This window comes from Cupressus sempervirens, chromosome 3 (assembly GCF_028749045.1).
Source record: "Cupressus sempervirens isolate cs-2001-9-10 chromosome 3, ASM2874904v1, whole genome shotgun sequence".
In the NCBI taxonomy this organism is placed as follows: Eukaryota; Viridiplantae; Streptophyta; class Pinopsida; order Cupressales; family Cupressaceae; genus Cupressus; species Cupressus sempervirens.
Window position 1 is genome coordinate 189,864,533 of NC_143120.1, and position 13,356 is coordinate 189,877,888.

General features: G+C 33.1%; 1 protein-coding gene across 2 annotated transcripts in view; it reads left to right on the forward strand.

Moving 5' to 3' along the window:
* The window catches only part of LOC149565455 (putative calcium-binding protein CML13), a 36,896-nt gene extending 24,590 nt beyond the window's left edge, over positions 1–12,306 (forward strand). For both annotated transcript variants that reach the window (XM_089818981.1, XM_089818982.1), the window contains exons 2-7: positions 7,255–7,381; positions 7,481–7,517; positions 7,624–7,651; positions 11,442–11,594; positions 11,685–11,787; positions 12,064–12,306. In XM_089818981.1, the coding sequence (XP_089675107.1) occupies positions 7,255–7,381; positions 7,481–7,517; positions 7,624–7,651; positions 11,442–11,594; positions 11,685–11,787; positions 12,064–12,125 (510 nt within the window). In that variant the 3' untranslated portion in view covers positions 12,126–12,306. The remainder of the gene's footprint in view (positions 1–7,254; positions 7,382–7,480; positions 7,518–7,623; positions 7,652–11,441; positions 11,595–11,684; positions 11,788–12,063) is intronic.
* The last annotated feature ends 1,050 nt before the right edge of the window (positions 12,307–13,356 follow it).

Below are 13,356 nucleotides of genomic sequence, written 5' to 3' on the forward strand. Positions count from 1 at the left end.
ACACTCTTGAATACTATATTTTCTCAACTTATTATTTGGCTAAGGGTTTTGTGAAGTTATCTTGAGGACTGTTCGAATCTGGTGGTGGAAGAAATTTGTTGCTAAGTTATAACAAATTGCAATTGTCTCCTATTGTGAATACTATGGCTTGGAGATTCTGTGTGTTAATACTCTGAATTGTGGTGATCTGTGATTTTCTTTGTTGTGGAGTTTAGATCAGTTTTGGTGGACGAATTATACTGGGAGGTCTGCAGACATTGGTTGTCGTGATTGAAGTGTGAGTAGATTACATGATGATAGTTGATGACAGTATCTTGAGTCCATAACCTGCTTAGGAGTGAGATGGTTGTGGTGAAGCCAGCATTAGCAATTGTTGGGTCTGCGTTCTAACATAACAGTTGAGTGGTGGTAATTGGGAGGCATGTCTAGCTCCAACCCGCACAACATTGTCCTTCTAGCATTCAACATTTTCAGTGGATGGCTAAAGACAACCATTGCTTGCAATTACAAGTGGAAAATCTTGGACACGTGGATTGGTGTTTGCTAACTGCTTGCGGTTTACCTGAAGCAAGTCGATTGGGCATTTGAACTTGGACGTGATTCCTCCATTAAACATTGCAGTCTATTTTTCAAGCTAGGTTCATTGTTATTTATTTTGGTTGTATGAGCCAATTAATAAATTGCTTCATACTTTTTAATAATTAAATAAATTGGGCAACAATTGTATAGCTAGTAGAATACAAGGAAATAAGAGAAGTGCTCTTTTACATTGATTAGACAAATTCTGGTTGGTTATGTGCATTTAATTGTTATAAGAAATCGAAGGAATTTGTATGTTTCAAGGAACCAAGAAGCAAAACTATAAAAAATTTAAAAAACATAGACGAAATTCTTTACACCCAGCTAGTTATTAGATTGAGCTAGGTTGGGCTTTTTACAGTGCAAATAGGTGATTGAGCAAAAGTAAGTTTGTGCACGGAGGAGTTGGAAGATTGGATTGCGTGCTATACTTTAACTTGCTGTTATGATTCATGGATCATGATTTAGTTTTAATGTTTTCAATCTTTGATGTTGAACTTGAAAATTTTAAATTGAATTATATGATGGTATGATCTTGATTCATGATGCTATGATTACACCTTACATGTTTAAAGTTAATGCTTATGGTGTTTTCGTTCTTTAAATGATTAACTAAGATTAAATCATGTGATTTTATGTTACTCTATGCTTCTAGGCTTCATAAATATGTATATATATATATATATATTAAAATAATAAAATAAAATTTTATATGTTTTTGTACAAACGATCCCAAAACCCTTTCCAAAATTTTGCCCAATTGACGAACTGGTTTTCGAACCCATATTTCGAATCGAACTCGAACCGGTAACTAAGTATTATATATATATATATATATTAAGTATATATACATATATATATATATATTAAGTATATATACATCACATCTATTCTATATATATATATATATATATATATATATATATATATATTTGCTACAGTTTTTTTGAGAGAAGCTACGAAACATTAACACTCCCTCTTAGCTAGGGAGGATAAACACATGACATATATTACACCATTGGTAATATTAGAAACGATATTCTAGAATATCAACACATGATATTCACCAAATTTTCTAAGTAACATTTTGATATCACATTTGACATCATGAGTATTGGTCTTCCAGAATATCAACTCATTATATTCACCAAGTATTCATATAAGGTTTGATATCACATCTGATATCATGAGTATTGGTCTTCCAGAATACCTACACATCATATTCACCAAATGCTGTTTTGAGTAATGGCCTTCCAGAATGTTGAGAAGCAAGATATTCACCAAGTAGTGTGAGTAATGGCCTCCTGAACATCAAGTCACATGATATTCACCAAGTACTCAGTGCAATGGCCCTCCAGAACATCAATTTGCATAACATTCATCATGTACTCAAAAAAATGTTTATAAGGTATGCATACATGCATTCTCATAATGCTCTCCATATAAACATCCACAATGCAAAGTATAATCTATCACGATCTGCATAGATATTGTAAGATATCCATCAATAAAGAAAATTAAGTTATTGTAAGATCATCACCTTTGAATAACTTCTACAAATACAGAGGTATATTCGTGAATCATAGTCCTCTTGATTGCTACAATTTATTGATCACTGGAGAATCCCTCTCAACATGGTTTACTCCCTTTGGATCAATCTCCCTTTTCCCGCAATAACATTCTCAAAGAAGAAAAGATCAAGGCACGTAGCTCTTATGGTATCTATAGAAATACAATAAATAAGAGATTAAGTACAAAAGTAAATAAAGGTGGTTCTCAAGATATAACAATCAGAGGATTGATGCAGATTGCTCCAATGAGGGTCCATATAGTTCTTGGTCTTGAATCTCCAAAAATTTAATCAATGGTTGAAAGTCGCATACTTTGATGAAATACAATCTATAGTGAAAGACTCTTCCACTTTATCGATTTCATATATATATCCTCAATATAAGACCATGGGGAGGATATTTCAATCACTTGCATCATATTTGTTAATTCTTCAATATAGATTTCTATTGATACATCACATTTAATTATGCCCTATGATTTGGAATTTCCGACATGCCGGAGATCCCTCTAAACGTTAAAATTACATTATTAGGCTATCCGTCTTTCTCGATATGATCGAGAATAATTAACTTCGTCTTATCTAGTACACGTGAGAGTACTTCCTATCTTCCTGTTCAACTAAGAAGACTCCTTCCCTTCGCACAACGGTCGGTGTTCGATCAAATCATCTTCCCTTCTGTTAGATCGTATTATCATGTCCTCCTATCGCATAAGTCTTCCAATCGCTACCACTTCCTTATTGCATTGTGGTTCGATCCACTTGCAATTGACTTTGTCTTCTTCTGCCCTGAGTGAAATTCCTAATCTCTTCTAATATGCCGTGTGCTTTTAACATTATTGAGTGTCCACCTTCCTTATATTGGTCATGACTTATCTTCTTATGTAAGCGCTTTAAATCATTCATTCCTTGAGTCTGCTTTGTTTTCCTTTTGGTATTAGTCCGAAACCATCCTTGGGTTGCTCTTCAACATGCGTGCCTCCCTATTGGTTGGTTAGCGGTCCTTATCCCTTGCCATAGCTGCATTTATGGTGGTTATGTTTAATCTTTCCTTTTTAATTTTTCTGACATGCCATTTATTAATTTTCTTCCTATCATAGATTTGCTGACTTGTTTATCCAAATAAATCCATCCTTTATGAGTCGTCCATTTGCAGATATGATATGTTCAGTTCTATATATCTGCAATATAGTTTTTTTTCCCTCCACCTTTGCACTTCATAGATCATCTTATGATCTTTGATTAAACTCTAAAAGGATCCGATACTAAACTAAAATATGATTCCCTTTGATATAGTTTGAAGGAAATGATGAAGCCCATGCGTGTCGATCTCATAAGTCGACTTTCTATAAAAAGCCTCAATGAAACTCATCAGCATTCTTCAACAATTTCACATATATGTGTTTGATCTATTTCAGTATAGCCAAGGCTCAGAACTTCATGCTAACAATTTTTTAGAAGGGGTACGATAACCAGAAACTCATTTTAATGTAGATGATTCCCACATAAATACAACAGACTTAGAAGTAACAACTCAAGAGATACCCGTTATGATTGATATTTCTGTGACTAAAAAATTAGTGTAATGTATGACCATATGTTAGCAATATTTTTCGACTGTATTGTAATCATTTCCTTTGTTGTTCCTAAAAAAATTTCCTAAAACTTTTATAGCCAAGTTTCGGTTTGTTACACAGTTCACACAGATCTTGGTCTTTCTCAGCAGCTTCAGAAGGACACAATTCTGGCCAAATGAGCCCAAGTAACTCAGCCCTACACAACTTTGCAAGGGCTACATTCAAGCACAACATGGTCTTCTCACTGACCCTCCTAAGATCTCTTATCTGAGGAGTTCGTAGCTGCTTTGATACCATGTTGTAGAGAATCGCTTTCAGATGTGGTAACACTGCCTTCTTGGTATGTGTTCTTCAAATGCAACATGTTTCATTAACATAATCACAATCTTATAGTTATCGGTTCCTGCCTTATATGAGGCAGGGAACTAATGTTTTTGTTTGAAGGACTACTTCCCTGGGCATAAATCTTATTTTTTTGAATTGAAAAATGTAGGGAAAATACTAAGGATAAGAATGTGATTAATGCTCGTCAGAGTTAATTTAATATTTTCCATTATATTTTCCAGCAACGTGAACAATGTGAACTTCATTCCACATGTTGACCAAAAATCGAAAAAAGGGTAATGGGAATAAGCGGAATTGAGGTGGTCATCTGCAGGTTTTTTTTTTGCTTGCATACAAATGTTCAGCGACTAATAAATTGCCCAGCAATTCCTGTTTTTTTAAAACTAAGTTTCTAATAGAAGATTGATTTTGGAAAATGATTTACAATTTAAGGGTATCCAATTGTACTCTTACGTTGTCAGACTGGTTTATATTTGTAAAATAAAATATTATTATTTTTACTTTCAAGTATCTCTTAAAGATATTTAGATAATCTGAGTATAATTTTTTAAAAATTATTATTTTTGGCATCTATGTTATTAAATTATTTACTTTAGTACTACTATGAGCTTCTAGGTTTCTAGAAAATGTTAATGAAAATCTATTGTGTATTTAAAATCTGAAAAAATTAATCAATAATTTTGATATTTTCTTGTTAGAAAAAGAGTAAGAAAAAATAGAATTTATTTAAAAAATAATAAAAATCAATAATGAGATGTAAATTTTATTTAATATAAATGTCTTTGTAAGCTAAATAAAGTGTGTTGTATAAAGATATTAAATATTTCAAATAAAAAAAGTTTCAATTAATTGTATGTAATATAAAATAGAAAAAACTTACCAAGTGTTCAAAGTGACTTTACATGCATAATCCTATTCGAATTTAATAATCAAAACATAATGTAAGTAATAAAAATGATATAAATAATAAAAATGATTAGATTAGTAAATCTAATTCAATTTAGTAATAAAAAATAGTTAAAGTAAACAACTACAGCCCCCACTATGATGCCAAAAGGCAGGGACTCCAGCTCGCAAAAAGCTCTTGTTTATATATATGTATGTTTGCTACAGTTTATCCGAGAGAAGCTACAAAACATTAACAAAGACTATTGTTATAATGCTGTTATACTGATTTATACTGCTGTTACTATCATTTATGTTGTTATACTACTGTTGTAACTCATGAAACTGTGATTTATTTGCATATTGTTTTGCTAGTAATCAGTTATTGACACATCTCTCTCTCTCTCTCTCTCTCTATAATATCTAATATATTTAAAAAAATTCAGACACTCGCACACATGCAGGTGCGCATGCACGCACACACGCAGGTGCACACGCACACACGCAGGTGCGCATGCACGCACACACAGGTGCACACGCACACATGTACATGTGCAGACAGACACACAGATGCCCACACCCACACACACAGACACACCCACACATGCACATGCAGACATACACGTGCACACGTACACTCTCTCTGAAAACGTGTTTCCAACGGTCCCCCGTGCCTGTCCCTGAAATATTGTGGAATATAGGAGTTCATTCCTTAGTCACACACAGAAGATGAGGACTAAAACACCCATTGACTATCTCTTCTAAACAAAATTTACCAGTTGAAGATGCAACATGGGAGGAAGAAGTGTTTATGTAGAGGCGCCTACACTTAATTAACATTGAGGACAATACTTTTCTTAAGAGGGGTGTATGCTATACCTTTAATATAAGAATATAAGGTTATGAGTGGATGTCATGTGACTACTTTGATATTGAATAATTTTGTATTATCAGTATTATATTAATATTAGTAATGTGTGGCATCCTAAGGCTTCTATGTGGTTATCACAGTTGTCTAGGGTGATATCCTAGGCATATGAAGGGAGTATTCCTTTAGTAAATGTCTTTCTCCTGCACTGTATTTAATTATTGTCAGCTATCTGTTTTTGATAAGGACATAGACTAGCACAGATCCATCTCATAAATAGATCTTATATTTGCTGAGAGTTATCCAGAAGACTCTGGTTGCTCACCTTGGGGCAAAATTAGTGTAAAAATTTAGGCATTGGCAACTCAAATCTTTTGGATCTCTCTTTCTCTCAACAACTAATTAGGTGTATATGTAAGATAAGTTGTAGTATTTTTATTTTGGTTTTGTTTGTTCACATTATTTTGTTATTATCTTTGCTTTTAATATGTATTTCCTATATTTCGAGTTTTGTTTTTGATATTTTTATTATGTTATTGTTAATCATTGTTTTAATTTTTAAATATCTTTGCTTTATAATCCTTTTTAGATTTTCCATGCATGATAATGGTTTCCTATTATTGTAATTTTTTCACCATTTCCATAGAATTCTTATATATCTAATGTGGTTATCGTATCTGTGCCTACTTCCATGCATGTGTGGCAGTGATGTTTTTGAACCTGCTTAGGTAGTTAAATGGCGGATCCTTCATGGAATACAGCATATACCAACAAATTGTATGGATAAAATTTGACTGGTGCTGTGGAATACAAACGTAATTATGCATGTTCAGGGAAAAACATTATATGCTGTTATTGAATAAGTTTGATGTTTCTTTTCATGGTCGCACATTCACATTCCATCAATAACATTTTTTCCGATCAGTGATACAATGCTAATGCGTTCCCAATGGAACCTTGAGACATTAACTAGATATACTCAAAGATCTGAATCCAAAAGAATACAAAACTATCCATGATACACTAACAGGATATGACAAAGCTAGGGCTGAATAGGCAGGTAGGCTGCTTTTTACAGTTTTTTGCTCTGATTGTTTGTGTTTGCTTATTATAGCTGGAATGGATGAAAACTGTATTAGCTGCAAATTTTTAAGCTTGTCCATGTAAAGTATATAATTGCATGTGACTTTTTTCCTACAATGTATAATTCTGTCAACTAGTGCATTTGATCTTAAAGATTAATGAATAAGAAGGAAATTTATATATTTAACTTGAAGTAATACACTTTAAATTCCTGCCAAAAAATGAAAGTGAGTGACATTTCTAATGCATGGTTAAAAATATTTCCAACAAATGACCCATTTCTCTGGAAACTACCTTTGTTGGAGTAGACTAGAAATAGTAATACGTTTCCTTTATATGTGTCTCAGTCAAGTTTCCGATCTGCGGGAGGAGTGTCAGGACGTGAGAAGCGGAAAGGTCGAAAGCATGGATTGAATGAGCAGAAAAGGCAAGAGATCAAGGAGGCATTTGAATTGTTCGACACTGATGGGTCAGGTATGTCTCCAGATCTCATGGAAATCTTAATTAAATTGAGCAATTAATTCATGTTTGCATCTGATATTTAATTGTTGCAGTTCTCTTTCATTTATACAGGTACAATAGATGCAAAGGAGTTGAAAATAGCCATGAGGTATGACTACAACCTCTGCACTCTATGTTGAGTAGAAACATAGCTTGTCAGTTTAGTTCAATATTGGAATCTGTTTGATTTTGTTAACATTAATTCTTGGCTGCAGGGCTCTGGGATTTGAGATGACAGATGAGGTAATTTAATTAGTAATGTTATTATCAACTATTTGGTTTTGCTTTGTAGTAGAAAGGGTAATTTGATTTTCTATCCCTGCGCTAGTCAATAAATCTTGAAGATTATGGAAATCACCATTAGTTCTAATTGGTTATGGGAAGCTTTCTGTATCAAAGTGATCTAAGAAAAGCATTACAAGAATTAAAATCAGAAGTCTTAGGAAACATTGAATTGAATTCATATTATTTCGAAGATTTATCAGAGAACACTTAAAAGAGTTGTATTTTGTAGATGATACGTCTTCAAGAGGTTTATGAGAAGCACTAGAACAAAATATCTATGGGGCTAGTAGATAATACGAGCATGAAGCGCATCAAATTGAGATACCATATAGAACAAGTTGTCTGATGCCTTAATTGAGGGAAATCAATGCCTGGACCAATCTTTAAGGAATTTATTACTTTTATCTGTCCCACATCTCTTAAATGGTGCATGTTTGAAGCAAGCAAAAGATAAATTAAAAAGAGATACATGATTGGTATAATAATTATTTCAAAATGGCATGGTGCAATATCTCTTTATGAACTTCAATTTCTTATCTATGTTCCAATGCTATGTTACTGGTTTGGCCTTCTGAACCTATAGTTTTGACTCCAATCTGGACCAGATGCGGGGTACGTCTAAGGCCCATCGAAATCACCGTGGGTTCGTTGCGTATGATTGCTGCTGAATTGGTAACAAATTTTTAGGATATTTTCTTTTGTTGCCAAAATGAAACTACATTTTGCTGTGAATTGTTAAGCGCTTGCAATCTTATAGGAAGACAACTACCTAAATCAACTTGACAAAATAATAACATCCCAAACAAAGGAGTAAATAAACTGTTCATAATTTATGATTTGACTAGTATTTTGTATTTGGTGAGGCTGAATTGACGAAGGCAAGTGAAACTATGGGAAGAAGAGTTCCATCTGTGCACTTACAACATCACTAGAGAGGCATAGTCAATAAATGCTATATTTTTTAGGTTTTTTAATGTTCTACTTTAGCATTTTCATTTAATTTTTTAATTTGTTGTCCATGAGCTTTTAATTATGAGATTTATAAAATTATATTAGAAAGTTTATTTTTGATTTGCAAAATGTAACGCTAGGTTGCAATGATAAAATATATTAATTGTAAAAGATAATTACATTGATTTTGACCAAACATAGGGGTGGCCAATCAAACTAGAAACACACAAGTTCTACAGAGCTACACTCCCTAATCTAAAACAGGTTACCAATCAAAATATGTTGCAACCACTGAAAGGCACAGGGAGTGAAAAATATCACAACACCATGGATGCCGCAAAATTGGCAAGACCCACATTAGTGAACTGTTCAACTATTCTAGGTTCCTCAAAAAATCCCTTCGGACATGTGGTGACCTCTTCACATTTCATACCATTACAAATGGGGACCCCTACTTTTTGGTCCACTCGACCTTTTTGGTTTTGGTTCTTGGTAGTTTTGGCATAGATCCCTTGAAGTTCCTCATGTTCCAAATGAGAATTGATGAATTTGGCTATGTTTGGAGTGGAGGGTTGCTCGTTGCCTTTTAGGGTATCAGTTTTGAAGGTTGTTCTGATTTAGAATTGGGAGTTTGGACGAAGTATTGAGTTGAAAGCCCTTCCAAAAATGAACATGTGAAATTTTGGTGAAGCTCGTATTTTTTGGTGATCTTCCTATTTTTTAAGTGAGTCTCAAATTGGCTTCATTTGTGTTTGGTGAAGTTCCTATTTTTAGGGATGTCCTTGTTTCACACTTGAACAAGCTTACTATATATAGTAAGTCTATTTTTTAGCTGGTCATTTTAGGCAATTGATAGACACTGATTGAAGAGGATGAAAGTGGGCATAAAAAAGTCATTCAGAATGCATTCTTGAAAAAGAAACCTTCGGAAAAAGCCAACTCTGCAAAACCGTCTTTGTAAAAAGTAGTTAAAAAAGCACCCCTGGAGAAAGCAATTTGAAAAAGTATCAAAATGGAAAAGCAACTTGAAAGACAAAAATGCATTGAAAAAGCATACACCTCTGTATAGATTTCAAAATAGGTTCAGTGCGCAATGTGTTGCTCATTTGTATGAAAGTGTAAGAACGAGGCAAATAACTTGTACAGGGGGGACATGTTCAATTGTTGGGCGAGGTCCAATGCTGGAAAGCATTGCAAATGAGCCGAGTTGGGAAGGCAACGCAAGTGAGCTGAGTTGGGAACACAAAACCAAGTGAGCTGAGTATCGATCTCATAAGTCGACTTTCTATTAGAAGCCTCAATGAAACTCGTCAACATTCTCGGCAATTTCGCATATATGTGTTTGATCTATTTCAGTATCGCCAAGGCTCAGAACTTCATGCTAACAATTTTTTAGAAGGGGTACGATAACCAGAAACTCATTCTAGTGTAGATGATTACCACACGGACAACAGAATTAGAAGTAACAACTCGAGATACATTAATATTTCTGTGACTAAAAAATTAGTGTAATGTATGACCATGTGTTAGTGATATTTTTCAACTGTATTGTAATCATTTCCTTTGTTGTTCCTATAAAAAAATCCCAAAACTTTTATAGCCTATTTACAAGTATCCCCGGTTTGTTACACAGTTCACACAGATCTTGGTCTTGACGTGTCACCCTTAGCTCCCATTTCTTACAATGAATTATGTATTACGTTAAGTGGTTAAAGGTCTTCATGACCAGTTTTTTGTTTTGTTTTGGGATTTGACATGTATAATATCGATATTCCAATGAATAATCAAATTTTAATTTTTGTTGGATTGGGCCCATGTGATATTTTAATTACCTAAATGAGTAATTATGTATTTCAGATTTGACTTTTGAGCTATATAGCTTATGGTCATTATGTGACGACGTCAATGAATAGGAACTTATTTCCTCGATGAATTGTAACTAAATATGAAAACAAATAATTAGTCCAATAATTTTAGTTTATTACTTGTAAATAATAATTTAAATTTACTATTTCATTTTCTTTTGAAAATCACAATTCTTAGGCGAAGATAATATTCTAAATATGTGTCAACCTGGATTCATCTCGACTCTTAGCATAATATGCGATATTTGCACATTGAGCGTTTAAATGGAGAGATTTGGATTTTAAATTTTGTTTGGAACTTATGCGCACATTGAGATTGATATTGAGATTGAATTCTAGTAAGTCATAGATCCAAGGCTATGCACTGCTTGCATAATGTATGGCAACTGTGGAGTTGTATTAAATTATATTGTTTTCCTTCCCCAGGCATCCTCAAGAGAACGAACTGTTTCAATTGGTTTTATAAATATGCCATAATTTGATTTGTTTTGGGGATTTCATTAGTTTCTAATTATTTTCTGATAGCTTGGCTACCCCTTTCAAGCGAAAATGCATATAAATATAAACGGAAATGATTGAGTTTGATTTACTTTAGCGTGAGTCTTCATGCACCGATTAAAAAATTTAAATAGCAAAGAAGATGGGGTTCAAAACTAAAATATTGATTCTTACGCTGTTGGGTAGAATTAGGAAGAATGCTTTATGAAATGGCAGAAGCTAATCATTGAAACAATAACAATATCGTGTGAGAAATGACGAAGATGAAATCCCCAGAGTAACATTATATCTACGAATCGGAATTATTTAGTTTAAAAGCTTTAAAAATGCATATTTTTATTAGTCCTGATAAAATGTGCATTTCACTTCCCTTGTTTCTTTTTTAAAGAACCTTCACCTGTTATTTTGATATTCTCTTGATTTGGTTCGTGCAGGAAATAAGGCAGATGATTGCTGATGTTGATAAAGATGGAAGTGGGGCAATCGACTTCGATGAATTTGTATACATGATGACAGCAAAAATGGGAGAACGAGATACCCGAGAAGAATTGACAAGGGCATTCCGAGAAATAGATCAGGACAAAAATGTAGGAGTGTGAATGCTTAGTTTGTCAGCAATACGTTTCTTCTTATCTGCACATGTTGATACGACTAGCTTTTATGTGAATTTTTCTTAGGGAAAAATCTCTCCTGCGGACATTCAGCGAATGGGCAGGGAGTTGGGTGAGAACTTCTCAGAACAGGAGATATATGAAATGATTAACGAGGCAGATCATAATGGTAAGATCTTTTTTATTTGTCAGTGATCAATTTGCTGTGAAACAGTAGGTTCCTTGCCAATTTGTCTGAAGGTCCTTAAAAGTTGTAATCTTCATCGTCTTTGATTTGGAGAGTTTGCATTCATTTAATAGTTGGATCTGTTTATATCCAGATATTTTTAAAGTTATACTGTTTCGTAGGTTTTAGTATTTACAAGTATTCGATGTCTAAATGTTCCCCAGTGCATTGGGGAGTCTGTATTTCCCGAGTCTTAATGAACATGCAAATTCTCTGCAGCCGATGGTGAAGTTGATCTCGAAGAGTTCTTCAAGATGATGAGGAGAGCCAATCTTTACTAGTTACTGTGCTTCTGGAGATGTTCTCTCTGTTTAGTTGACTGTAAAAAGAGAATCATGGCGCGTTTTCTTGGTTATTTTGTAGAAACATAATGAATCTAATTCGATTATTTCTAGGGTACAAGGGACACTAATTGTAAGGGAGTATTAAATTTCTACGAAAAATGCCCATATTTTATTGTTACGTTTCGTATGATAAGTTATATGTTCCCTACTTCATCTATCAATAGGGTATTAAATTCAAGCTAGGTATAGTATAATGTATGTTAGAAAAGAAGAGAAGGAAAATGAAAGATAAGATATACCAAAAACATGGCGATGAAGTCGAGCTGAAGTCAAGTACATCATATTAGAAAAGTTAGAAAATACATGTTATTTTTGAAAATGCTAATTGATTGTTAAATAATATGGTAGGTGGAAGAAAATTAATATTTATTTATTTATTTTCCTCTTTAGTCCTTGCCTAGGGAGGGAATTAATGTTTTCCTTTGTTCTCATCTATTAACTTTTGCAATAAAAACAATTCTGGACTTAAAAGTTTGATGATCATTATTTAAAAAATATTTTTTAATCAAATTTATTTCTAATTTTCTATTGGCTAGTACCAATTTTCCTAGGAGTTTAATTATTTTTTGAATTCAGAAAAAAATAAAAAAATTCATGAGAAATTTCTAGATGTCTGCAACGAGTTGTTGTGTAGCACCCGATCTTTAGAATTGGTTTTAGGCAAAAACAAAATGGGCTTTGCCATTGGATCTGTGATTGGCGACTGATTGGCTTTCTCAACAAATAGTTGTATGTTTCTATCCATCCAACTCATATTTTTTCATTTGTGATGCTTGTGAATGGAAATAGGTTTGTGAATGCAGAAGATAAAGGGCATTTTGTAGGCCAAAGGGCTTCTTCAGAATGGAAGTAGGTTTGCGAAGTATTCAAGAACACAATTTGTAATGTTCAAAATGGTGGGAAATCGACCAGAAACAATGTCGAAGCATGTAGTGAAGCTATTGTTTGTAATGAAAAATATTTTAAAATAAATTATTAAAAATATTTATTTAAAAAAAATAAAAATTTAAAGAATTCATTTTACTTTTCATAAGATATTTCTTTTCAAAAATATCAAATCAATTCATTACTATTTGAAAATTCTATTTCACATTTTTTTATCTTTTGATATTTAATGGATTAAATAATCTATTAAATAAAATAAAAATATAAAGTAAATCTAATATTG